The sequence below is a fragment of the Coregonus clupeaformis genome, chromosome 8, assembly GCF_020615455.1.
Source record: "Coregonus clupeaformis isolate EN_2021a chromosome 8, ASM2061545v1, whole genome shotgun sequence".
NCBI lineage: Eukaryota > Metazoa > Chordata > Actinopteri > Salmoniformes > Salmonidae > Coregonus > Coregonus clupeaformis.
This window is the reverse complement of record NC_059199.1, coordinates 56,681,731-56,709,395: the sequence shown is the minus strand read 5'-3', so window position 1 is coordinate 56,709,395 and position 27,665 is coordinate 56,681,731. Positions and strand designations below refer to the sequence as shown.

Sequence of the window (27,665 nt, the reverse complement as noted above, 5' to 3'; positions counted from 1 at the left end):
CAAGCAGCTACATACTCCTCTTCAATGTGTTTATATAAAAATAGGCCTTTTAAGAGTTAAAATATTATGTTATGGTGGTGTCCCTAGACTTGGCTGTGTGTATTGTATAAATGTATTTACATATTGGTTGCTGTTTTCCATATGGACAGAAGATGTCGCTGTCAGTCATGTTTTCACTAGAGCTAGACAGTGGATACGTTGATGTTGTATTATTATGTTGAATTTGGTCATATACATTAAGTTCACAAACAATATAAATTGTAAAAGTATATATTTGAAACTTTGAGATACACTGAGCTATAGGCTGATGCCTTTTGTCCCATCAAAGTAAATTGCATTGATAACCATGCATGCCAATCAATTTTCCATAGTAGGTCTATACATTTAATATAACATATCTATAATGTGATTAATGCCCCATAATATTGTTAATGCTAGAATTATAATATTCATATTATGCCTAAATAGTCTAGTCTGCCTTATATTTATTTGCTATATCTTATTTCAATGCATGGTAGTCTACGTTATGAATTAACAGGGTTTGGGCACAGTCTATACCCATAGAATCCACTGAATAAAACATGATTCATGAAGATCTATTGGATAAAACCAATCATTGGAGGAAATGTGAAAATGACATGAATTCAGATTGTGTATTTCAGCGTATTTTGTATATAATTTTTTACATTTTATATGTTATTTCTTATGTATGTTATACACACTAAGTTATTTGATATGTAGTATAGACAATGTTTGAACATACATGCGAATATAATCCGCTCACCAGATGAATTCACACATTTTGTCCATTTCTGTTGTCTTCAATTTGCAAATGTATATTGCCATACATAACTTTGAAGTACATTTTCATGGCACTTGAATTAAACATATTTTTGGCGTCGTATGCAAATATATGCTGACGTAAAAGATCATGTGGTTTTTGTCGTAGATCTCCTATGAACGACGACTTTTTTTTTTCTTCTACTGTTGTCTTTAGGTTATGCCAGAATCTTTAGAATTACCAGCGCTATATGCGCGTCACCACAGACTACTTATAATTGGGAATTTTACTGCTAGTTTATCGTCCCAGCACCGAAAGGCAGGTAAGAATACTATATACTTTTTAAAGAATGGTTAAGAATATTGGCCAAAACAAATTGCAAAGATTAAGTTATAACCGTTTTGGTAGCAAGCGAGACTAGCGGACTGGCTTGCCCAGCTCGTGTTGTTATGCTAGCGACGTCCTTTCCATCACTACTCGCGCGCTGTCACACTTGATTTAGAATCAGCTTGCCATCAAATCATGCCAAGAAAACCTTACCGTCTAGTTTACTCTTTAACGACATACATTAACTTGACGTTTAGGTAACTATACTTTTTGTTGTTGTTGAATTAAGTACATGTTTTTAGTTAGGCGTTTAACTTTTATTGTGCCCATTTGAAGTGGGCACCTGAATGTATCGGTGCAAGACATTTAGCTTGCCGTGCTAGCTAGCTAGTTTGCTAGCTCGCGACCCAGCTCACTTCTGAAGTTTGAAAACGTGCTAAAGACTCGTGCTTTAAAACGGCTTCCGAACTGGTTAGTTATAGATTGTCTGTTTACATAGTTGGCTAGTTAAATAGTCCCATAATTATTTTAAGATTTGCCCTCCGTTTGTCGAGCTTGTTGACTAGTTCTGGGTTTATACTAGCTAGCTATAGGACAGTAATGTGAACCATCCTACATATTAGACAGCCCAGCCATTACCTTTCTTGTCACCAGCGAAACGTACCTAGCTACTGTTAGCTATGTGAATATTTTGTCTTTTGTCACGAAGTGCATTCGTTTTGTCTCACAAGTTAGTTAAATTTAACAAAAGTCCTGTGTATGAAGAGGCACAATTAGGTAGCTAGTTGTAACTAATCGTATATTATTGTAAATGTTACTTGCTGCTATATAGCTTCTTTTTTTGTTATTTGTTGCGTAGCTGATTGACTCTAGCTTGTTTGTAGCCTGGCTATAGCAGTTAGCCAGCCAGGCAGATAGGTTAAATGAGGTGACGCCTTCGGCGGTATGGATTGGTGCTGGCATAGGCAGCGCGCGCGGCTATGCTGCCCAGTGACAGCAGTGTGGTAAGTTCCACCTGCAGTGGCGGACTGGGACAAGAATTCGGCCTTGGCATTTTATCCACACCAGCCTACATCACTGCCAACTCACCCCCACCCCTGGCGGGCCACCAGCCATACACACACCACATTCACCCTGACCCTACACATCCAACTTAGACACAGGCAGTAGTGCTGACACATAACATTGGCAGTTTACAGTACAGCATTTCTCAACCGATTGTGTACCAGTGACTGGCGAGACATGGTCCTCCTCTTTTTTTTAAGAGGCTCATTTTTAAAACAAATACAATATGTAAAAACACCACTGGAGCAGGCACTGCACCGTGTAGCTCAGTTGGTAGAGCATGGTGTTTGCAACGCCAGGGTTGTGGGTTCGATTCCCACAGGGGGCCAGTATGAAAATGTATGCACTCACTAACTGTAAGTCACTCTGGATAAGAGTGTCTGCTAAATGACTAAAATGTAACCAGTGCTCAAGCACCTGCCCGTTTGCACTCCTATGAGAAAGTGCCCTTTTGGCCTCCTATCAGATGTCAGCAGCAGAACAAACTCAAATCAAGTGAAAAACTAGCAGATTTACATCATTATTCAGTTGCTATCATCAGCTGATAGCCCCTCTTTTCCTGATGTCACTCATCATCTCGTCTCTAGTTAGTAGCCTACTAGAAGTCACTGGCACTAGCTTGCTTATAATGAGTGATAAGTGTGTTGTTACAGAAAATAAATAGGCCAAAAAGAAAACAGAGGGGTGCCTTTTTTTATTTTGAGCACCTGACCACCCACAAAGGTCTGTGCACGGCCCTGCACTAGAGATACAACTCACCACTATAATTGTGCCTCTGCTCTAGCCATTTTGTTTAACTCCCTGACGTGCTGTCTCTGTCTCAGCATCTTCTCTGCTGTCACTGTGCTTCTTGTTCTGCCTGTCTACCTTAAGCCTTATAAGTTATAAAAGCCAAGCTATCAACTTCGGCTATATTGCAAATTAGTGGCTGTCATATGTTCCCCTGAGTCACTGGTGCCACTAACTTTGACTGTTGGTGGCAACATTCCATGATTTGGTTGGACCCAAATCATGAGTAATCATCGTATAAAATAATTAATAATTCAGGGCTCGACATACAGGGCTGCCCGGGGAGGTTTTGGAAACCCTCCGGAACAAAAACATAAATGCAACATGCAACAATTTCAAAGATTTTACTGAGTTACAGTTCATATAAGAAAATCAGTCAACTGAAATAAATTCATTAGGCCCTAATCTATGGATTTCACATGACTGGGAATACAGATATGTGTCTGTTGGTCACATATACCTTAAACTGCAGCAAGGTCTAGACCCTGGTGAGGACAACAAGCACGCAGATTTTTCCTGAGACGGTTTCTGACAGTTTATGCAGAAATTCACCCAGCTGACCGGGTGGCTGGTCTCAGACGATCCCGCTGGTGAAGAAGCCGGATGTGGAGGTCCTAGGCTGGCGTGGTTACACGTGGTCTGCAGTTGTGAGGCCGGTTAGACGTGCTGCCAAATTCTCTAAAACGACGTTGGAGGTGACCTGTGGTAGAGAAATGAACATTACATTCTCTGGCAACAGCTCTGGTGGACATTCTTGCAGTCAGCATGCCAATTGCACGCTCCCTCAAAACTTGAGACATCTGTGGCATTGTTTTGTGTGACAAAACTGCACATTTTAGAATGGCCTTTTATTGTCCCCAGCACAAGATGCACCTGTGTAATGATCATGCTGTTGAATCAGCTTCTTGATATGCCACACCTGTCAGGTGGATGGATTATCTTGGCAAGGGAGGAATGATCACTAACAGGAACAAATTTGTGCACGACATTTGAGAGAAATAAGCTTTTTGTGCATATGGAACATTTCAGGGATCTTTTATTTCAGCTCATGAAACATGGGATCAACACTTCTTCACATGTTGCGTTTTATATTTTTGTTCTGTATAATACATTGAAAATCAGACATTTCCTCTAAGCTATTTGGTCCTTGAAAAATCATTGAAATTATGATAGTCGATTTAGAAGTTCTACTGCTCCAATATAATTATTCTGTGATTTCATTTCTGATCAGTTTTTATGAGAGATGTAGCCACTTTCATTTGTTTCCCGCCGTTTCAATTGAAGGGTGTTGCACTAGTCTGTTGCAGTAAAACCATGTGCGGTTATTAGGAGCAAGACAACATAAAAACGTTGGCATCAACTTGGTTTTCCATACATAGCGTTCCATTACAAAGGGAACCTGGTTTTTGGTCGCTTTCTCGTTTTAAAACATGATACAATAACCCCTCAATAACTCTTCAACATCTCAAATGGCGAGACTGACTATCTACCACATGGACAGACTTCATTAGTGTGTTTGTGTCGGGAGCATGCTGTCTATTTAGTCAGGCAATGCCCACGTTATTCTGACATAGTTTAGAATGTAAAAATAAGGTGAATGTCATTGCATAATTCCATTAGGTAGGCCTATAAAAAATAATCCAGTTATTGGATGTGTCCCCAATACTGCCCAATGATGTGTGTGTATATAGATGTTTCTGCCAAGATATTTTTTAATGAATATTTGTTGACCCCCGCCTGGCTACATTTGCCACCACTGCTGAAGAAAATCCTAGGGGAAACACTGAGGAACATCCACTGGTCTTGATGTACCTTTGGTCATGACGTCAGTCAATGATGTCAGAGAAATCTGAAAGATTCTCCCTGCTAAGAGTCATTGGAGTACATAGGCTAGTCAGAGGGGAGCCGACATGTATCAAACTGCCTTTCTCAGAATGACAGTTCTCCTTTGACATGAGCACAACACAGAAGCTAATGTCACTCAGTGGAGTTCAATGCCCACAGCTCATTCTATTTTACTGATTAGGCTTACTGTATGGGAAGGTTTAGCTGGAAATGGTCAAACATGGTTTCTTGTTTGCAAGTAAACAAAGCACTACGATGTCAGGCTCAGGCTACTTTTAAAGCCTCGGCACCTGTCATTTCCAAGTATTGTGTTCCATGCTACAAATGTTCTTGGTTCATGGATAAATTATGCAAAATGGTGTTAATCGTTTTAAAATTAATATTATGGTGAGTGAGCAGTTACTTGTTAGTTTTGAGTGATTTAAGTATTGTCGTATATTGTTATCGGTGGTGCTCAGCAATAATCAGAAAAACACAGATGTTTCCATTTTGTCTTCAGACAAGCCCTTACCGAACATTTTGCTGCAAAATCTGGTGTGGCTCGGTTTTTGGTTCAAGCTCAAGGAATTAATTCATCTGCATCTTATTTGAATTTCCTGCTTGCATAATTCTTGGTTAATGTGAGCTCCAGAGGGCTCCTTGGCAAGCATGCACTTGTGCCAAAATGTGCAAGTCATGTGGTGCAAATACAAACAATGTGCTCAGACGATTCCCCTCCCCACAAGCCCAAATTCAGCAGCTTGGTTCTTGCCCTCTTTCCTCCACTGTGCCAGGCTTGGCTAATTGCATTTTAACATGCATAGCCTTCTCCATTTTGTAATATTTACATTTACATTTACGTCATTTAGCAGACGCTCTTATCCAGAGCGACTTACAAATATGCAGCCATGCAGACTAACAAGCAAGGTGTAGTCGACCTAGCCTTTAAATACACTACATGACCAAAATTATGTGGACACCTGCTCGTCAAACATCTAATTCCAAAATCATGGGCATTAATATGGGGTTGGTCCCCCCTTTGCTGCGGTAACAGATTCAACTCTTCTGGGAAGGCTTTCCACTAGATGTTGGAACATTGCTGCGGGGACTTGCTTCCATTCAGCCTCAAGCATTAGTGAGGTCGGGCACTGACTGACTGCTGTCGGCGTTCTAATTCATCCCAAAGGTGGGGTTGAAGTCAGGGCTCTGTGCAGGCCAGTCAAGTTCTTCCATCCCGATCTCGACAAACCCTTTCTGTATGGACCTCGCTTTGTGCATGGGGGCATTGTCATGCTGAAACAGGAAAGGGCCTTCCCCAAACTCTTGCCACAAAGTTGGAAGCACAGAATGTCTAGAATGTAATTGTAGCGTTAATATTTCCCTTCACTGGACTAGCCCGAACCATGAAAAACAGCCCCAGACTGTTATTCCTCCTCCACTAAACTTTACAGTTGGCACTCTGCATTGGGGCAGGTAGTGTTCTCCTGGCATCCGCCAAACCCAGATTAATCCGTCGCACTGCCAGATGGTGAAGCGTGATTCATCACTCCTGAGAACGCATTTCCACTGTTCCAGAGTCCAATGGCGGCGAGCTTTACACCACTCCAGCCGACACTTGGCATTGCGCATGGTGATCTTAGGCTTGTGTGCGGCTGCTCGGCCATGGAAACCCATTTCATGAAGCCCCCGATGAACAGTTCTTGTGCTGACATTGCTTCCAGAGGCAGTTTGGAACTCGGTAGTGAGTGTTGCAACCGAGGACAGACGACTTTTACGCGCTACACACTTCAGCACTCGGCGGTCCCGTGGCCTACCACTTCGCGACTGAGCCGTTGTTGCTCCTAGAGGTTTCCACCTCACAATAACAGCACATACAGTTGACCGGGGCAGCTCTAGCAGGGCAGAAATTTGACGAACTGACTTGTTGGAAAGGGGGCATCCTATGAAGGTGCCACGTTGAAAGTCACTGAGCTCTTCAGTACTGCCATTCTACTGCCAATGTTTGTCTATGGAGATTGCATGGCTGTGTGCTCGATTTTATACACCTGTCAGTAACATGCTGACTAGACCGGGCGCGCGCATGTTGATTTTGTACACCCACACCAGACGCGATCAGGACACGCAGGTTGAAATATCAAAATGAACTCTGAACCAACTAAATTAATTTGGGGACAGGTTGAAAAGTATTAAACATTTTATTGCAATTTAGCTAGCTAGCTTGCTGTTGCTAGCTAATTTGTCCTGGGATATAAACATTGGGTTATTGTTTTACCTGAAATGCACAAGGTCCTCTACTCCGACAATTAATCCACAGATAAAAGGGTAAACCGAGTTTGTTTCTAGTAATCTCTCCTCTTTCAGGCTTCTTCTTCTTCTTTGAATTTTATATGGCGGTTGGCAACCAACTTTAATGTGCATTGCCACCACCAACGGGACTGGAGTGTGGACCTCAGTTCATTTTACAATCACCCACGTGGGTATATGCGCCTAAAAACCAATGAGGAGATGGGAGAGGCGGGACTTGCAGTGCGTCAAGCGTCACAAATAGAACCAAGTTATATTTTAGCGCCTGGCTACGCAGACGTTCGTGAGCGGTGTGGGTGCAAAGATTGAATAACAACATGTACAGTTGAAGTCGGGAAGTTTACATACACTTAGGTTGGAGTCATTAAAAGTCGTTTTTCAACCACTCCACAAATGTCTTGTTTACAAACTATAGTTTTGGCAAGTTGGTTAGGACATCTACTTTGTGCATGACACAAGTAATTTTTCCAACAATTGTTTACAGACAGATTATTTCACTTATAATTCACTGTATCACAATTCCAGTGGGTCAGAAGTTTACATTAGGTCAACATTCACAAGGCCGCAGGGCCAGACGGATTACCAGGACGTGTACTCCGAGCATGTGCTGACCAACTGGCAAGTGTCTTCACTGACATTTTCAACATGTCCCTGACTGAGTCTGTAATACCAACATGTTTCAAGCAGACCACCATAGTCCCCGTGCCCAAGAACTCTAAGATAACCTGCCTAAATGACTACCGACCCGTAGCACTGACGTCTGTAGCCATGAAGTGCTTTGAAAGACTGGTCATGGCTCACATCAACAGCATAATCCCAGAAACCCTAGACCCACTCCAATTTGCATACCGCCCCAACAGATCCACAGATGATGCAATCTCTATCGCACTCCACACTGCCCTTTCCCACCTGGACAAGAGGAACACCTACGTGAGAATGCTATTCATTGACTACAGCTCAGCATTCAACACCATAGTGCCCTCTAAGCTCATCACTAAGCTAAGGATCCTGGGACTAAACACCTCCCTCTGCAACTGGATCCTGGACTTCCTGACGGGCCGCCCCAGGTGGTAAGGGTAGGTAACAACACATCTGCCACACTGATCCTCAACACGTGGGCCCCTCAGGGGTGCGTGCTCAGTCCCCTCCTGTACTCTCTGTTCACCCATGACTGCATGGCCAGGCACGACTCCAACACCATCATTAAGTTTGCCGACGACACAACAGTGGTAGGCCTGATCACCGACAACGATGAGACAGCCTATAGGGAGGAGGTCAGAGATCTGGCCGTGTGGTGCCAGGACAACAACCTCTCCCTCAACGTGACCAAGACAAAGGAGATGATTGTGGACTACAGGGAAAAAAAAGAGGACTGAGCACGCCCCCATTCTCATCGACGGGGCTGTAGTGGAACAAGTTGAGAGCTTCAAGTTCCTTGGTGTCCACATCACCAACGAACTATCATGGTCCAAACACACCAAGACAGTCGTGAAGAGGGCACGACAAAGCCTATTCCCCTCAGGAGACTAAAAGATTTGGCATGGGTCCTCAGATCCTCAAAAAATTCTACAGCTGCACCATCGAGAGCATCCTGACTGGTTGCATCACCGCCTGGTATGGCAACTGCTTGGCCTCTGACCGCAAGGCACTACAGAGGGTAGTGCGTACGGCCCAGTACATCACTGGGGCAAAGCTCCCTGCCATCCAGGACCTCTATACCAGGCGGTGTCAGAGGAAGGCCCTCAAAATTGTCAAAGACTCCAGCCACCCTAGTCATAGACTGTTCTCTCTGCTACCGCACGGCAAGCGGTACCGGAGTGCCAAGTCTAGGTCCAAAAGACTTCTCAACAGCTTCTACCCCCAAGCCATAAGACTCCTGAACAGCTAATCATGGCTACCCGGACTATTTGCACTGCCCCCCCACCCCATCCTTTTTACGCTGCTGCTACTCTGTTAAGTATTTATGCATAGTCACTTTAACTCTACCCACATGTACATATTACCTCAACTAGCCGGTGCCCCCGCACATTGACTCTGCAACGGTACCCCCCTGTATATATAGCCTCCCTACTGTCACTTTATTTTACTGTATATATAGCCTCCCTACTGTCACTTTATTTTACTTCTGCTCTTTTTTTCTCAACACTTTTTTGTTGTTGTTTTATTCTTACTTTTTTTGTTTAAAATAAATGCACTGTTGGTTAAGGGCTGTAAGTAAGCATTTCACTGCAATGTCTGCACCTGTTGTATTCGGCGCATGTGACCAATAAAATTTGATTTGATTTGATTTACATGCACTAAAGTGACTGTGCCTTTAAACAGCTTGGAAAATTCCAGAAAATGATGTCATGGCATTAGAAGCTTCTGATAGGCTAATTGACATCATTTGAGTCAATTGGAGGTGTACCTGTGGATGTATTTCAAGGCCTACTTTCAAACTCAGTGCCTCTTTGCTTGACATCATGGGAAAAACAAAATAAATCAGCCAAGACCTCAGAAAAAATTGTAGACCTCCACAAGTCTGGTTCATCCTTGGGAGCAATTTCCAAACGCCTGAAGGTACCACGTTCATCTGTACAAACAATAGTACGCAAGTACAAACACCATGGGACCACGCAGCTGTTATACCGCTCAGGAAGGAGACGCGTTCTGTCTCCTAGAGATGAACGTACTTTGGTGCGAAAAGTGCAAATCAATCCCAGAACAACAGCAAAGGACCTTGTGAAGATGCTGGAGGAAACAGGTACAAAAGTATCTATATCCACAGTAAAACGAGTCCTAAATCGACATTAACCTGAAAGGCCGCTCAGCACGGAAGAAGCCACTGCTCCAAAACCGCCATAAAAAAGCCAGACTGCGGTTTGCAACTGTACATGGGGACAAAGATTGTACTTTTTGGAGAAATGTCCTCAGGTCTGATGAAACAAAAATAGAACTGTTTGGCCATAATGACCATTGTTATGTTTGGAGGAAAAAGGGGGTGACTTGCAAGCCGAAGAACACCATCCCAACCGTTGCGCACGGGGGTGGCAGCACCCAAGTTAAACAATTTAAAGGCAATGCTACCAAATACTAATTGAGTGTATGTAAACTTCTGACCCACTGGGAAAGTGATGAAATAAATAAAAGCTGAAATAAATCATTTTCAGTACTATTATTCTGACATTTCACATTCTTAAAGTAAAGTGGTGATCCTAACTGACCTAAGACATGGGATTTTTACTAGGATTAAATGTCAGGAATTGTGAAAACTGAGTTAATGTATTTGGCTAAGGTGTATGTAAACTTCCGACTTCAACTGTATGTGTACATTTATTTTGCAGCACACGCGCCGCGAGCAGTGTGGTCAGCATGTAAGGGGTGTGACTGAAATATTTTTCTACATATACTGTACTTCATAAGACTACGGCTAGTAGAATATAGAATAGACAACTTCTGCATGCTGCATTAGATTAATATTTAATGCTCCAGTAAATGCATTTGTATTCAGTTGTCTCACTGAATCAAGTGTGTCTGTTTCTTCCCAGAGAGCTGCATGTGGGAGCCACTGTAGCCATGGAGGCTGTATTGTAGAGCCATTTACCGCAGCTTCACCAACATCATTCATGGCATAGTTAGCCCTGTTTACAGAAAAATTATCAGCTAGTCTGCTCACCCCCTTTGAATACCATAGTCCATTAATTGCCAGAACAAAAAAATGCTGATTTTAAGATATGCAAAATATATATTTTTATTTCAGTCGCTTTCATCGTTAGTCTAATGGTGAAATGGCCAAATTCTGAACACTTAAAATGTAGGCCATATCTCCCAACAGCAGTTGGCTATCTAAAGCATTTTGAATTTCACATTATGATTCAGTGTAAGAGAAGAGAACCTGTTGCTTGTTGTCCGCAATTGCCTCCAAAAGAAGCTCCATTGCTTTAACATACTTAATATCAATACATTGAATGGTGAGTATGAGGTAGTTCTATGTGGCAACCACTTGCTACGGTTCTCATGTGGATGCTATGCTGTTGGTGACTAAGCAGCAGTTTCAGGTGGACGGATGATGTCACTCCTGTGGGCTTAAGCTCCCTTGAAAGCCGCGTTGTTGTGCTCTGTCGTCTGTAGCAATGGTCTCATCCTGAGGAGGAGTCTCTCAGTGGCTGTCTGGTTGTACTGTACAGTCTGCAACCCCTTTCGTCATAAGTGCTGCATGTGGGGTGGATCATAGGCCGGGACGATACCAGTATCGTGGCAAGGAAACAAAACACGAAGCAGATTTAACTTTTAGGAAAACTAATGTATAAAACAAACATGTTGGAAACAAATCACTGTTGTCATCCAGAGTCACGTGTATTTATTTTCCAAGCTATATCACACAAAATATTGAACATGCAGCAGGTTTTTAAAGGACCAAAGATTGGCCTGCTTCGTGTTAAATTTTTTGCCATGGAATAAATATTGCGATACTGGTATCATCCTGGCCCTAGGTGGATGATGACTCCATTTTGTAAATGTGTTCTTAATGTCTTGTTAAGACATTATGTTTTTGTTTGCCATAGATATCTTGTAACTTACAGTATGTTTTGGTATATTTTCTAGAACATAGGCCTACGTGCACTGTGTATTGTAATCTCTGTATCTTTTTTAAATAAGCAGCAAAAACAAGATGGTTCCCTCCTAGTAGGATAATGTGGCTTGCTGCCTAGCAACATTTTACACACATTCCATCATCATCCCTTTGGGCTGATTGTTTGTTATAAAATTGAACTTTCTGGTCCTGGTTTTACCCCACTCTTGCACACTCTTTAAAGTAGCCTAACTGTATTGACGATGAGTTTAATTCGTAATGTTTCCAAGGTAACAACCTTCTAGTTTTTGGCAAACACAAAGCCATGCAGTTTTCAGGGCCTTTGCGGGGCTCTGCCTCCGAGCTGCCCCCACCCTTCCCCGCCGCTGACATTCTTTTCTCGTCTCAGATTCCAGAAGAGGCTACCCAGAGTGCCGCTGGACCGGAGACCAAAGGAGAGCTGGAGAGAGTGGAGGCGGAACTGGAGCCAGATAGGAGGCCTCCACCCAGGGAAGCCCCACCCTCCTGCGGAAGTGCAGTGAGTACCTTTTCACCACGGGGCACCACGGGGCCCCGTGTAGCTCAGTTGGTAGAGCATGGCGCTTGCAACGCCAGGGTTGTGGGTTTGTTTCCCACGGGGGGCCAGTATGAAAAAAATAATAAAAAATGTATGCACTCACTAACTGTAAGTCGCTCTGTATAAGAGCGTCTGCTAAATGACTAAAATGTAAAATGTAAATGTAACACTCAGGTGTGGGTGGGATGCTCAGGGGGGAAACCGGTACCAGTCTAGTACAGCTGTATTGGCTATGCTTGCTCAAATAGGCCCTCTTTAAACTTAGAAATTACAGTCGGTGCTGTCTTTCATTGACAGAAGATGAGCACTTTTTCTATTTATATGTGACTCGTTTCAGGATACTAGGCACGTCACTACTTCCTAGGAGAGGCATTTAAATGTACACTTTTTTATCTTTATGAAAATTCTTTTTTTGGCAAAATGCCTTCTGGAACGTGAAATGTAATGTGCCTTAATAACGAGCTTGTATGCCATCTGTAAATACGAATACAATTGTTAAATTACGAGCCTAGTTGGTTTAGCCACGGAAAAAGATAGGAAACTTCCCGCTAGCCATGATTGGCTGAGATAATGGATGGGCTGGACATGCCGAGAGAGGAGTTCGGATTGGTCTGCCATGTAGCCCGCTTCTGTCTATAACATGAGCTGGTCAGTATGTGTTGGTAGTCCTTTCTAACGTGGCTTTTTTGAACGATATCACGTAGTGGAACTGCAAAAGTGTTGCGCTCCACTTTCTGGAGGACCGAGTTTTAAAATCAGTGGGAGATGGAGAAAATTCTGACGTTTTGATTGCAAATATGCAGAGGGAGTCGAAAAGAGAACACACAGAAGGCTGTTGTATAAACACCTGTCTCAGGATTACATCTTCAAACTAAGGGCAACCATGGCATCCGTGACAGAGAGGGAGAAGCGTCCATCCATGTATAAGGGTAAAATAGTCTTAGAAAGTTGTTTTCATTTCAAGTTAAAGCGTACTGTTAGCTAGGTAGCTAACGTTAGCTGGCTGGCTTGCTAACTAACGTTACGTGTATGATCTGTATAGAAATATTATTCGTATCTCAGAGCCATTTGCATTGCTAGTTATAGCCTAATGTTAGCTAGCTAGCTAATGTTGAACCTGGTTGGTTAGCTACCTGCAGATTCATGCAGGGTAGTAACGTTATGAGTTGGGATTATGGTTAATTGTTTAGCTAGCTAGCTAGCTAGCTAGCTACATGTCTAAACAAAAGACTACTATGCAAGTAACCATTTCACTACACCTTCTGTATCCTGTGCATGTGACAAATCAACTTTTTGATTTTATTTGAAATAGTATGTGTTTACCAGAGACGGTAATGTGAAGAACATGACCTGCACCAGTCAAATTAGGATTTAACGTTAGGCCAACGAGACAGTGCCCAAGTTCTAAAATTCTCCGGTAGAATGCCCTGCTTTTATTTAGTCACACACCCAACCGTAAGCTATTTTCTGTAATTGGCTCGCCATTAACTTGTAAATAATGATCTTGTTGTGAGTTTATTTTCCTGTAATAATGAAGACAAATGAGCTAAAGTTAAGATGTTTTCAGCTACAGTGCCTTCGGAAAGTATTCGGACCCCTTGACTTCCACATTTTGTTACGTTACAGCCTTAATCTAAAATGGATTACATTTTTAAAAATCCTTTTACATAAGTATTCAGACCTTTTTGCTATGAAATTGAGCGCAGGTGCATCTTGTTTCCATTGGTCATCCTTCATGTTTCTACAACTTGAACCAAGCCATGAGGTCGACGGAATTGTCCGTAGAGCTCCGAGACAGGATTGTGTCGAGGCACAGATCTGGGGAACGGTACCAAAACATTTCTGCAGCATTGAAGGTCCTCAAGAACACAGTGGCCTCTCCATCATTCTTAAATGGAAGAAGTTTGGAACCACCAAGACTCTTCCTAGAGCTGGCCGCCCGGCCAAACTGTGCAATCAGGGGAGAAGGGCCTTGGTCAGGGAGGTGACCAAGAACCCGATGGTCACTATGAGAGAGCTCCAGAGTGCCTCTGTGGAGATGGGGGAGAACCTTCCAGAAGGACAACAAACTCTGCAGCACTCCATCAATTAGGCCTTTATGGTAGAGTGGCCAGACGGAAGCCACTCCTCAGTAAAAGGCACATGACAGCCCGCTTGGAGTTTGCAAAAGGCACCTAAAGACCCTCAGATCATGAGAAACAAGGTTCTCTGGTCTGATGAAACCAAGATTAAACTCTTTGGCCTGAATGCCAAGCTCTGTCGGAAACCTGGCACCATCCCTATGGTGAAGCATGGTGGTGGCCGCATCATGCTGTGAGGATGTTTTTCAATGGCAGGGACTGGGAGACTAGTCAGGATCGAGGCAAACATGAACGGAGCAAAGTACAGCGAGATCCATGATGAAAACCTGCTCCAGAGCACTCAGGACCTCAGACTTGGACGAAGGTTCACCTTCCAACAGGACAACGACCCTAAGCACACAGCCAAGACAATGCAGGAGTGGCTTCGGAACAAGTCTCTGAATGTCCTTGAGTGGCCCAGCCAGAGCCCGGTCTTGAACCCAATCGAACATCTCTGGAGAGACCTGAAAATAGCTGTGCAGCAACGCTCCCCATCCAACCTGACAGCTTGACAGAAACTCCCCAAATACAGGTGTGCGAAGCTAGTAGAGTCATACCCAAGAAGACTCTGGGCTGTAATCGCTGCCAAAGGTGCTTCAACAAAGTACTGAGTGAAGGGTCTGAATACTTATGTAAATGTGAGATTTCATTATTTTTTTTTGCAGAAATGTCTAAACCTGTTTTTGGTTTGTCATTATGGGGTATTGTGTGTAGATTGATGGGGAATATTTAATTCCATCCATTTTAGAATAAGGCTGTAACGTAACAAAATGTGGAAAAAGTCAAGGGGTCTGAATACTTTCCGAATGCACTGTATATGCAACGATTTAAGAAGCTTGTCGAAATTTGAAAATGTAAAATGTTCCATTCAGCAAATTCAACAGAATGTGCTCTGCAAAGTTGCTTACTAGCTACTATTGCTAACTAGCATAGTTAACGTTAGCTAGCTGCTTTAATCTTCTCAGTCATGCATTGAGTAAGGCAGGCTATTTATTGTAATACAAAACTATCAAACTGCATTCTAACAGCGGTAGTTCCCATGTTAAAAATGTCTCTGCATTTAAATTTTAAACACTTTGCAAAAACATCTGTTTGCCTAGCTAACTAAGTTGGCCTAATAGCTCGATAAACAAGTCTAAAAATGTAAGGTAAATGTTTAAAGATTTGAGCTGTTTCCCTTGTCTGCTTTGAGAGATATTCTCTACACACAAACACCTTGGGGGATATGTGGTGCAGAGGTGTCCCACGTGACCTACAGACCTTATAACCCCCTCTCTTTAGACTGGATTCCACTTTTTTGTTGGGGTGGGGGGGGGCCTCAGGTGGTGGGTGTGACGGGTAGGGTGGGGGGGCGTGGCGTGGGTATGGCAATGGGTGTGGTCGGCGCAGCTGAATTTATAGATCATTTTAGAGGCCCCCATCTTGTTGGTGTAGAGACATTTTTTACATTTTAAGCCAATTTCCTGAGAGAGATGTTTATGGTGTTATAGCTAATTTCCTGCAATTCTATGCAATTTGACATGGACCAGAGAGAAAATGTTGCAGTTTTAAAGTAACTTTACTGCGATTCTACATATTCTGGCATGGAGCTGAGATAATTTTGCAGTTTTTAAGCAAATTTCCTTCAATTCTATGCATTTTGCCATAGTTCAAAAATGATAACAAAATCTAAACTGCCAAATTCATTGTTTTGGGTATTTTCAATTCTCCCTGACTGTCACCCTGATTGGTGATTTTTTAGTTCTCTTAGACGTGTTTTTCCAATCCTGAAAAATTATATTTTTTACATTCTGGACTGAGGCGGCCCGAAAAAAAAATGCCTAGGTGGCCCACCCTAGGATTTCAATGGCAGCAAAATCCCTGTGATGGTTAGTCAGGTGGTTCAACATGCAGCAAATGGAATTTCAGTGTTACCACTAGAATACTGTACACAGTAATCACTACACAAATGGATGACATTTTGCACTAATTTCTTTCAAGATGGATCTGTCTCCAAGTTATCTTAAAGGGTTCATTCAGGGTTTATTAAAGTGTAGTAGATGCTTCATTAACCTAAAATTTGATAACACCTCTTTCCTTCTCCCATCTGGTTCAAGTTCATTGTAGATGCATCAGACTTTTTCAGGGAAACAAGCATACAATAAACATCCTCTAGCCTATGTTTTTCCATCTATGTAGAAATAATGATTTTTGGTACAGATAAGTGAAAATTGTATTTGGAATTAATGGGCGCATAACAAATTGCACTTTGCAGTATTTATTTGAATGTTGGAGCAAGACCCATCTGGGGTTTGTTTATTTGTGCAATGGCGCGTCACCAAGGGTCATGACAGTCTTTGCTCCGTCTAACACTTCACTGCATTAGTTCTCCTCGACCTCCGCCATTAAAGCAGTTCACCCAAGTGATGTCTCCTACCCTGCCAGTGCTAATAGAATAATTCATATCTGTCAGGAAAACAGTGATTCTGGTGCAGATTTAGACTAGGGAACCATATCTCTGGTCTTTCAACAGCTGGCATGCCAGCACGTTTTCCCTTTCAATCAATCAATCCAAGTCCTGAGTCACCAGGTAAGTTGACTCGAATCACTGACAAGCAGCCACTGCTGCCTACTGCAACTGGAGTTGCTGTGTGTACCCTTCATCAAGGCCACATTTAATAATTCATACAACCATGAAGAATGCCCAACTTTAAAAGCCATGCAGGGAACGGTAATGTAAACACTCACATATACTGTATATCTCATACCTGATAACAAGATGACAAGCACACCTTAATGCCAGATGCTCTCCCCAATGTGTTCTCTGACATCAAGTGATCTATGTCATGCTTCTCCTTGAGTCTCACCTGCGTGCTTGTCCTTGGTACATGGGAGGCTTAATTCAACTCGCTTCCATACTTTGTTTGTCCATGTTTAGCCATATTTTTGGCTGCTCTCATAATTCACTTACGTCTGCCATCTCACTTGTCCGTGGACAGTGTTATCAACTTGATCTCACATGTATCCTACATGCATACATTGTTGGATGAACATTATATTTTAGACAGACAACGGTCTCCTTCATTTGTCTTAAAAGACAAAAAGACCTGCCAGGAGAATCTGTTGTCCCCGTTTGAACTACTACGTGTTCTGATACCGTTTTGTTCCCTAGACCATGTGTCTGGCAAAAGATACGTATTTGCTGTCGAACAATAGCCGAAAACTCTGCCCACTCCTTCCCCCTTGTCTCCATCAGACCCCCTTCTCGTCCCCCTCTCTCGCTCCCCCCAGAACCCCCTCTAAACTCTCTGGGAAAGAAGCCATGGAGTCTGTCGCTGCACTGGATCCAGTTCCTCCTGGACATCCCCACATGTAGAGAAGCAGCTGGCCACCACACAGAGTGATTCCGCACACACCCCTTCCAGCTCTCTCACTCACACACACACACACGAGTGCTTCTCCTCTATGTAGCCCTTTTCCTAGTCTGTTCACAAATGAGTGGTTTCTCTACCATAGATTACAGCATCACACTGTAATGGGCTAATGTATTGTTTCATAACTTTTCATAAGTGAGCTCCAAATTGTATTTTGAGTGGCTTGAAGTCTTAGCCTTTCATCCGCAGGTCAGTGGTCAGCAGAAAACCGTTTACTGTGTTTTTGCCATTGTTTAAAGTGACCACATACCCTGCTTTAACACAATGTAAGGATCAATAGTTTCTTTGTCTGCAGGGGTGTAAGCAGGAAAGCATGAAAAAACAAAAATGCCGTTTTCCATATCGGAGCTTAAACAAGCAGCACAGGATGTGCAGCCAAACTATTTCCCTGCTTGGCTGGCGTTTTTGAAATAAACGTCTTTAATGTGTGGAGTTTGCAGACAAGATGGAGTCCACAGTTCTCTGAGAACAGCAGTCCCTGTGGATGTCATGTGGTCTCGTCCCTTTTATTCACAGGTGGGCGGGACGAGATTCTGCCTAAACACACTTCTAATCCTTTCTCTGTTCTTGTGTGTTTGTCTCAGTGGTTTTGTTTGTACTTTTCATTTCAAATACTAAGTTTAGAGATGTTTTTATGAACTAAGACAGTGAAACATCAGTTTGAGACATATTCGCAGGAGAATAAATGTGAAGAATCGCGACAAAGGACAAGAAGCAATAGGAATATTAGTCACGAAATTGTTGGCCAAAAAATTGGCCAATTATACTCCGAACCAAAATTATAAATGATGTCCTTCAACAGTTTGAAAAAGAAGCCCCTCGCATCGCTGAATTTAATCGTAACGAAACAATTGCCATCAAAAGGTCTTGGGGGAGATTGAATCACCCTTATCTCCGGTTTGGCGGTTTCCATAGCAACACGCCAGTCGTCTTAGGAGGCCGTCTGAGGAGAATTCACCACAGTAGCCTGGACCCAAATCTGCCATCAAAGTTTCAGGGGCATCAATCTAAGCATAACGATTTGAAAATCGTAAGAGTTGTTTGGAATGAACCCTTGCACACTGATGCTGCTACAGACTTTTCCCTACCATTTATATAGCTATGTTATGGGATATTTTTTTTAATTTTTTTATTACATCCCTATATAATAGTATGGAATAGCCTACACTATTTGTGTGGTTTACATTGTATGACTGCATTTGTTTTGTATAATTTGTTGTGTGTGTGTATGTTTTTAGTTGTATTTATTGACTTGGGTTTGTAAGAATCTGTATTCACTATATATACAAAGGTATGTGGACACCCCTTCAAATTAGTGGATTCTGCTATTTCAGCCACACACATTGCTGACAGGTGTGTAAAATTGAGAAGACAGCCATGCAATCTCCATAGACAAACATTGGCAGTAGAATGGCCTTACTGAAGAGCTCAGTGACTTTCAACGTTGCACCATCATAGGATGCCACCTTTCCAACAAGTCAGTTCGTCAAATTTCTGCCCTGCTAGATCTGCCCAGGGTCATCTGTAAGTGCTGTTATTGTGAAGTGGAAACAACATTTCAGCGGCGAAGTGGTAGGCCACACAAGCTCAAGGAATGGGACCATCGAGTGCTGAACCGCGTAGCGTGTACAAATAATTTGTCCTCTGTTGCAGCACTCACTACCAAGTTCCAAACTGCCTTTGGAAGCAACAATAACTGTTTGTCAGGAGCTTCATGAAATGGGTTGCCATAGCCAAGCATCCACACACAAGCTTAAGCTCACCATGCGCAATGCCAAGCATCGGCTGGAGTGGTGTAAAGCTTGCCGCAATTGGACTCTGGAGCAGTGGAATTGCGTTCTCTGGAGATGAATCACGCTTCACCATCTGGCAATCCGAAGGACAAATCTGAGTTTGGCAGATTCCAGGAGAACGCTACCTGCCCCAATGCATAGTACCAACTGTAAAGTTTGGTGGAGGAGGAATAATGGTCTGGGGCTGTTCTTCATGGTTTGGGCTAGGCCCCTTAGTTCCAGTGAAGGGAAATCTTAACGCTACAGCATACAATGACATTCTAGACGATTCTGTGCTTCCAACTTTGTGGCGACAGTTTGTGGAAGGCCCTTTCCTGTTTCAGCATGACAATGACCCGTGCTCAAAGCGAGGTCCATACAGAAATGGTTTGTCGAGATTGGTGTGGAAGAACTTGACTGGCCTGCACAGAGCCCTGACTTCAACCCCATCGAACACCTTTGGGATGAATTGGAATGCCGACTGCGAGTCAGGCCTAATCGCCCAACATGCTAATGCTCTTGTGGCTGAATGGAAGCAAGTCCCCGCAGCAATGTTCCAACATCTATTGGAAAGCCTTCCCAGAAGTGGAGGCTGTTTTTTGCAGCGAAGGGGGGACCAACTCCATATTAATGCCCATGATTCTGGAATGAGATGTTAGTCCGTTGTCTCCATGCAGAACTGATAAGGTATTAAAGGGCATCCTGATGAGATTTAAATTAATTCTGTGCTCATTCAAATTCGCCTGTCTCATTGAGATGAGCGGCTCTATTATTTGGGTTTAGTCTCCTCTCACTGGCGAAGCAGTTCTTAACAAAATAGAGCAAGATTTAGCCGATGAGCTTGGATTTAACATGCTTTTGAAATCAGACCCATGCAAAGTTTCCTCAGTGCAGTGCACTATTTGAGGACTATTTGATATTGAATGTCAGTCACTGCCTTTTTGATATGGAAATGACTCTACAGGGGGAAAAGAAAACAACGTGATCCTTTCTAGAACTGCTTGTTTGGATTGCATGATGCTGAATGAACTCGGCTTTCGGCGTATTCGAGGACAACAAATGAAAACATATTTTAATTTGAGAGGACAAATGATTCCTCATTGTCTTTAGGAGGTGTAGCCTAAATCCTACATGAATCCTTATCCTTACTGGGGTTTATATTCTGAGGATATAATCATAGTTTTATAGTAACTATGAAGTTCCTTTGTGTTACTAATTAGCCTACAGTTGATCACAAATACCGTTATCCACTTGTAAAAATTGGTTTGAGCCCTACATAACATGCTCAGTCACTTTTTTTCTTCTTTTTTTTTCTCTGTCCCCTCTTCTCCCCTCTTACTTTTTCTCTCTCGCTCTGTCTTTTTCTCTCTCTTTCTCTGTTGTGATGGAGAGCGCTGACCGCGGGGCAGGGCTGTGTGTATGTGACTCAGTAAAGGCTGCCTCAGGGGTTTTACCCAGTCTGCTCTGGCTGTACAGGACATTGATCATCCATGATGATTCATTGCGTTTGTTCTCTCAACTGGCACCGGAGGAGTTCAACGCACCATTTAGAAATCTTCAGCACTAGTTTTTTGCACTGTATAGATCCCTGAACATCCCTGGCATATGTCACTGTCAGTCTTCTTTAGAGGGAATTGCCCTGATTTTAAGCAGTCAGTGTTGCCACCATATATGAAGTGAGTTAATCTGCCAGTATGCACAGATGAGGTTTAAGTCATATCCCAAGCTGTCTGGAGGCCGGCTTATGTCCCCCTTGGCTGACTGGTGCTTTGAGTTACCCGAGGACACGAGACAGACAGGCTCATGCATGTTTGATCAGCCCAGTCCTGCCGCCTCCGTGGCGTGTGCAAAGGCCTGCCCAGACAAGCGTCACGGATCAGCCGGAACGGATCGTCCCGACGGGGTTCGCAGAGGACCCTTCGCCACATGCTGTTCACTGCGGCTGGCCCAAGCTCTGCTCGACAGCAAGCCCTCCTCGCCTAATTAGCACCTGTGAGAGGAAATCGTTAATATGCAGCGGTGAGGTAGCAGAAGGGCACCTCGCTGTCTCTGCTGTTGCCATAGTGACACCATGGAAATTAAGGCAGTCTTAATTTTGTATGTTTTATTTTATAAGGAGCCACTGAATCTATTTCATTTAGGAGGGAGGACGTGCCCATAAAATACTGATAAAAGAATTATTTATTAATCTTTTGAGTTTATTATTCAGTTCTGGGCAATATGGGCATGAACATTAAAGTTGGAATAAAATTTGGTGTGCCTTGATGAGCCTGGATAATGTTTGAGGCAAGTGTGTTTGAACAATCTTCCATATTTTAAGGATAATCTTTTGTGGTCATGCCATAGACTGGGTTGTTCAGGTAGAAGTGACGAAATGCATGGCATGTTGCATTCTTAAGCTGCAAGTAAACATGATCCCTGCAGCCCAGCATGTTGACAGACATAGAGCTGAGGACACTGTTGCCAAGCTTTTTACCATTAATAATATTACTTTGATTACAGAATATTGGCCTAGAGCTGTCAGTTTCGCTTTAAAAACATGCTGTGTTTTGCTGCGTCACATGAATAGTCAATACTGTATGCAAACTTCAGGAAGGAAGTCATACGGTCCTTTTCTTGATGTCATGCGCCTTTAGCCACATTGACACTATGTAGCCTATTTACTGTTTCAGGCCCTGTGTGGATAATTAATGATTGATTAGTGAATGCTTTTTAGACACGCGTCTCATGGTGCTAATGAATATTTAACATGGTTGTTTTCCTACAGAGCATAGTCATGCTATATTGAAAGTTCTAGGGGTCACTTAAGTTCCGAGTATTTTAAACTAGATGTAAAGTTTGTCAGAAGGACTTGGGTATGCAATTGATAAAAGCATGCTGACGTCGCATCATAATGACACTTTTGTCTATTAACCTGAACAACAAAATGTTCACGGTTTTGCTAGGGGCAATTCATTCAGTTTGTTGGTAATAAAATGTACTTGTACTATAGGCCTAATTTAATGTAATAATTTAGTTACTGTAGCCTAGCTTGGGTAGAACCATTGCATGTAGCCTACAAGTTGAATTAAAATGATCAAGCTAAGTGATAGTTTTGTTCAATTACTTAAAATGGCTAATACACTAAGGTTTGATACTGTCATTATTAGATAAATAGGTTATGTGTCTTAGATTCTCTCTCTCCCTTCCTTCTTCCCCCTATCACAACAGTCTCACACACACAGGCCCTGGCCTAGTTATCTTCTGCTTTGTGCTCACATTGTCCTACATGTTACACTTCAGAATGCCTGAATATGACTCTGTTTCGCCAGACAGTCTACCAGGACAGTCTACCATAAAAGGATATTCTTTGAAGTTAAACTTTGTATGAAATTCACACTTCAACACTGCAGTTTAGGCCCACTCTCTGTAGATATTGAATTATAGACCTACTGTATTTCCAGATTAGGTGGGACAGTTGTAGTTTTGAACTAGTTTAACAAGAGTGAGATTAGAAGGTGATGTCAGTTAAAGGGCCAATCTGCATTTGCTACCTAAATTTTTGGTCATAAATTAATGATATGTACCCATTGATTCTTGAAGAATATAACTTATAAATGCCTCATGAACTTAGTTTAACTGTCGTACCCCATCAGAACCCAAAATATAAGCTTGGTCACTCAAATGTTTGTAAACAAAGTAATTGTAAACAAACACTGTATAGCCTCAAAACATGTCTAGAACTATCATTTTGATGTCAGCATTTTTTCAACTGCAGATTGCCCCTTTAACATTTCCTTTTTTCCACTTTTATTCCAGGTGAATGCCATCTGTGATGAACTCTAATGAAGCCGCACACGGGAGCTGACATCCACAGTCAGCAGGAGACACCACGGCAAACCCAGGACAGTAGAGGAGCAGGGTCTTCCTCAAACACTGGAGACTTACCCTCCCCTTGACCCAAATAACATCCCACATCAGTCACCAGCAATGTCCAGACGCAGGAAGTCCTCCACCCCCTGCATGATCCGGGTAAGTGAGATGATGGAGCAGGATGACTCGGAAGAAATGGAAGTGTCCACTGACAATGTGACCAAAAATGGGTCTTCAGAGTCTGTTGAAAATCAAGACCAGACATTACAAGACACTATAGAAGATCTAGGAAGTGCTATTGAAGCAAAAGTTGTGGCAGAAGCTGATCCTATGCCCCAGCGGAGGCAGCATAGAGGTTATGAGTGCAAATACTGTACCTTCTCCACCCAGAACCTGAATGGCTTTAAAGAGCATGTAGACTCTAGTCACCCCAATGTCATACTCAACCCCCTCTACCTGTGTGCCGTGTGCAACTTCAGCACCAACAAGTTTGACTCTCTTACAGACCACAATGAGACCCAACACCCTGGAGAGACCAACTTCAAGTTCAAGAGGGTAAAAGTAAATAACCAGACTATCTTGGAGCAGACAATCGAAGCCAAGACCAATTCATTTGTCTGCGATACTGCAGATGGACAAGGTGGTAACAGCTTTGTCACCTTTCCACCGAGCAAACAAACTACGGTGAAGATTGGAATGCCAAAAATGGACAACATACAGTCCCTCTACCAAGGGAATGATTTGGAGAACCAGTTGGAAAACCTTATCCCAAAAGATCAAATCACAGCTGTGAACATAAACGGCACAATGATCATCCCTGAACCAACAATCATTCAAGGGCTCTCATATGTAATGCCATTGCTCCAACGACCACCCAACTTCAGTTCTGTACTAACAATTGCTGTTCCTCTGAACTCCACCAAATATAATCCTTCACTGGACAATAACACAACCCTAATGACATCTTTTAATAAATTCCCTTACCCAACCCATGCTGAGCTGTCCTGGCTCACTGCTGCTTCCAAGCACCCAGAAGAGCAAATAAAGGTGTGGTTCACTACCCAACGGCTAAAGCAAGGCATCACCTGGTCACCAGAGGAAGTTGAGGAAGCCAGGAAGAAAATGTTCAATGGCTCCATCCCACCCATGCATCAGACCTTCACCGTTCTGCCTACTCCAATCTCTCAGCCTGCCAAAGCCACTCAGCCACTCATTCAGACTAGCTTTGGGCAGTCTAATCTAGTACTGACAAGTATTTCTAACGGATCAACCTGTGCTCCTACAGTGACTGTAGCCAGTTATGTGCATCCTCTCAAGCGACCCCTGACAACTCCTTCATTCGCCCCAGAATTAAAGCGCCCCACAGCAGCCCCTGCAGAAGACCCAAAAGAGAAGATACTAATGGCCCCTCCTCCAGTTCCCCGAAAAGAGAAACTTCCCATGGCCCCACCCCCAGTTCCCCCTGAACTGAAGAGATCTGTAGCACTTCCTATTATCGCCTCAGAGATGAAGAGGTCCTCGGCAGCACCTCTCATGGCATCTAAAAGAAAACCGCCCATGGCAACTCCACAAGTGAACCCCAAAAACAAGCTGCCAATGGCACCTTCTCCAGTCTTCCCCGAGTTGAAGAGATCTATTGTGTCCCCTATTGTCGCCCCTCAATTCAAGAGTTACATGCTGCCTCCTCCTTCATTAGTCTCCAAAGACAAGCTTCCAATCACCCACTCTCTATTGGCTTTAGACTTAAAGTTACCATTCTCACCCCCTCTCATTGCCCCTCAAGTGAGGAGGCCAACAATAATCCAGTCAGCGTGGACTTCCCTCAAGGGCCCGTTCCAGCTCCCTAGCTTTTCCCCAGATGGCAAGAAAACAAAAGCGCAAATAACAGAGCTGAAGGCCGGATATATCAGAGGACGTCTTTCAGAGGACAAAGTGCTCACCCCTCTTGGGGAAGCCAATGGTGTCTCTCGTGGAGATGAAAAGTGGGTTCATGACCAAGGGCCTCATGCACACAACGGCATTCTACAGTTGGACAATGAGCTAGCATCGATACCAGAGCAGCAAAAATCAGTCCCCACTCAATTTCCACTCTTGGAGAGAATGAAAGGGAAGACCTCTGAGCAGCTGAAGATTTTAGAAGAGAACTTCCAGAGAAACAGCTTTCCAACATACAATGATGTTGATAATCTAGTGACTGCAACCCTACTGTCACGGGAGGAAATTGACAGCTGGTTTTTAGAGCGCCGGGCGCTGCGTGACAACCTTGAACAAGCCCTTCTAAACTCCATGGGCTCAAAGAGACTGTACATTGATAAGCGGCAGCAACAACACGGACCGCTGAATGGTGTGTGCAAACAAGGTGACCATCCAAGAAGCTCTCCCCTTGCCGTCATTGCCCCAACCACCACTTGCTCAGTGCCTCTAGACAGCAAATCATTGGGGCTTCTCAAGGATGTTTTTGCACAAACTCGGTGGCCTTCACCTGAAGAATACAATCAACTTGAGGACCAGACAGGCCTGGCTCGCACAGAAATCGTCCGCTGGTTCAAGGACAGCAGGTCAGCCCTGAAGAGTGGGACCTTGGAGTGGATGGAGCTTTTCCATAAATTGAACAGCAGTGGGCAAAATGGCAAGGGGGCGCTACTGAGCACAGAGAATGCTTTCAGCATAATCCAGCGCTACCAGGAAATAAAGGCACCCAAGGTGGAGGATATTGGGAGGCTAACAGAGCATGCCAGTCTTAGCAGCCATGAGATCAAGGAATGGTTTGCCAGCAAATTGAGACAAAACACATCTGATACCAGCTGGAATGGTGGCCAAAATGGAGGCTTTCGAGAGGGGTTTGGGAGCTGGATGGAGGAAACCAAGGGGATGGATGCACTCATGGGTGCTAAGGATCTGGTCTTGGACAAAGACCGGGTGATGGAGGATGCTTCTGGAAGGGTGACTGGATAAAGGGTAAGAAAGTGTATCAAACTTGATTCAATAACATTCCCAAAATATAGAAATTAGTCTCTTACTTCTAGATGTCTGGAAGTAGTCACAGGTTGGATAGAATAGGGCATGTTTTTAACCATAGTAGCTACATTTCACAACGTGTCCTAGTTACCAATGGGTCTAAGGCGTTGAGAGCCCTGACTGTTGGCAGTAGAATAGCTTTTTAATCCCTTTTGGGAATTATCAGGGCTCTTGTGAAAGTGTTATTCCAACTGTTTTAAAATGTGATGACTGGACCATTTTTCTTCCTTACAGGTGAGAAAAGTTGGCACTGTCAGTTGCACACACGGGCTGAGAAGAAAAGGAAAGAGTTTAATTATTGAATATTGTATTTTATGAACAAATAATTTCTTGCTTGTTCCATCCCAATTTGTGCCCAACATTTCCTCAAGGTTGAGCTAACTTCGTAGAACGTTTTTAAAAACGTGGTAATGTTGTGTGTGACTTAGGATGAAGTAGAAGGCACAGTGAACTGAATGTGTGCCTGAAGCACTGACCAGGTGGTGATCGTAGTGTGCCAAAGCTGGATTTGCTGCATTATTACACCTTTAAAAAAAGGGTTCTTGTAAATATATTTTTTCTGTATTGCTACAGATTTGTAACATTTTGGGGGAATTTTGTTACATTTTATAATGGGAGCAACTCGCCCCTTTTTTTTTTCGCTCCAGCTGGTCTTAGTGGTCTGTCCTACATTTTGTAATGAAACACAATGAACCACTACAACCGTTGGCAATACTTCAGTCAGTTTTCTAATGCTGAACTTCTGTTGTAGTTCCCTCCTGTCAGGTGGACTTACTTCACATCAAATCAAACAATTTACTGTTTTGAAGTGCTTTTGTACTCCCTGGTCTCAAAGCCAACCTGCACTCTCGTAAGGAACATGCTTGTTTGACCAAGTGATGTTGTGTACCTATGTTAGAGAAAAATAACTGTCTGTGGAAAAACCAGAAGGAAATAATCACATTGAAACAAATCCAGAATCATGCTGCCTGCATCATATTCTAATCTCTTTCTCTATTTGATTTATTTGTTGTCCTGCAAATGAACATACACATCTGTATTAGCGTTTATACATACATGTTGGCTTAATTGAAGTAGTACTAGTTCCATTCCAACAGTAGAAACAAACCAATACAATCTCTTTATGTACTGCTTCCGCCGTAGTGTCATGGTCAAGACATATACTGTATCAAGAAATACTGTACTTATGCCAAGGTCCTGCTTACTCTTTTCAAAAACCAGTTGATGTCTGCTGTAATCTAATAAAACAGAGCCTTTTTAAAGGTAGCACA

General features: G+C 43.0%; 1 protein-coding gene across 2 annotated transcripts; it reads left to right on the top strand.

Annotated features, from left to right (window-relative positions):
* Positions 1–975: 975 nt before the first annotated feature.
* On the top strand, positions 976–27,665 carry LOC121571994 (zinc fingers and homeoboxes protein 2). 2 transcript variants are annotated; one of them, XM_041883838.1, is made up of 4 exons: positions 976–1,103; positions 12,052–12,180; positions 23,323–26,334; positions 26,629–27,665. In XM_041883838.1, the coding sequence occupies exon 3, from the start codon at positions 23,494–23,496 to the stop codon at positions 26,329–26,331; it is 2,838 nt and encodes a 945-aa protein (XP_041739772.1). In that variant the 5' UTR covers positions 976–1,103; positions 12,052–12,180; positions 23,323–23,493; the 3' UTR covers positions 26,332–26,334; positions 26,629–27,665. The 2 variants fall into 2 exon arrangements, with proteins under 2 accessions (XP_041739772.1, XP_041739773.1); XM_041883839.2 differs by lacking the exon at positions 976–1,103 and adding an exon at positions 1,261–1,365.

Coding starts and splice junctions, on each gene's coding strand:
- LOC121571994 (XM_041883838.1), top strand. CDS start 23,494: ATGTCCAGACGCAGGAAGTCCTCCACCCCCTGCATGATCCGGGTAAGT.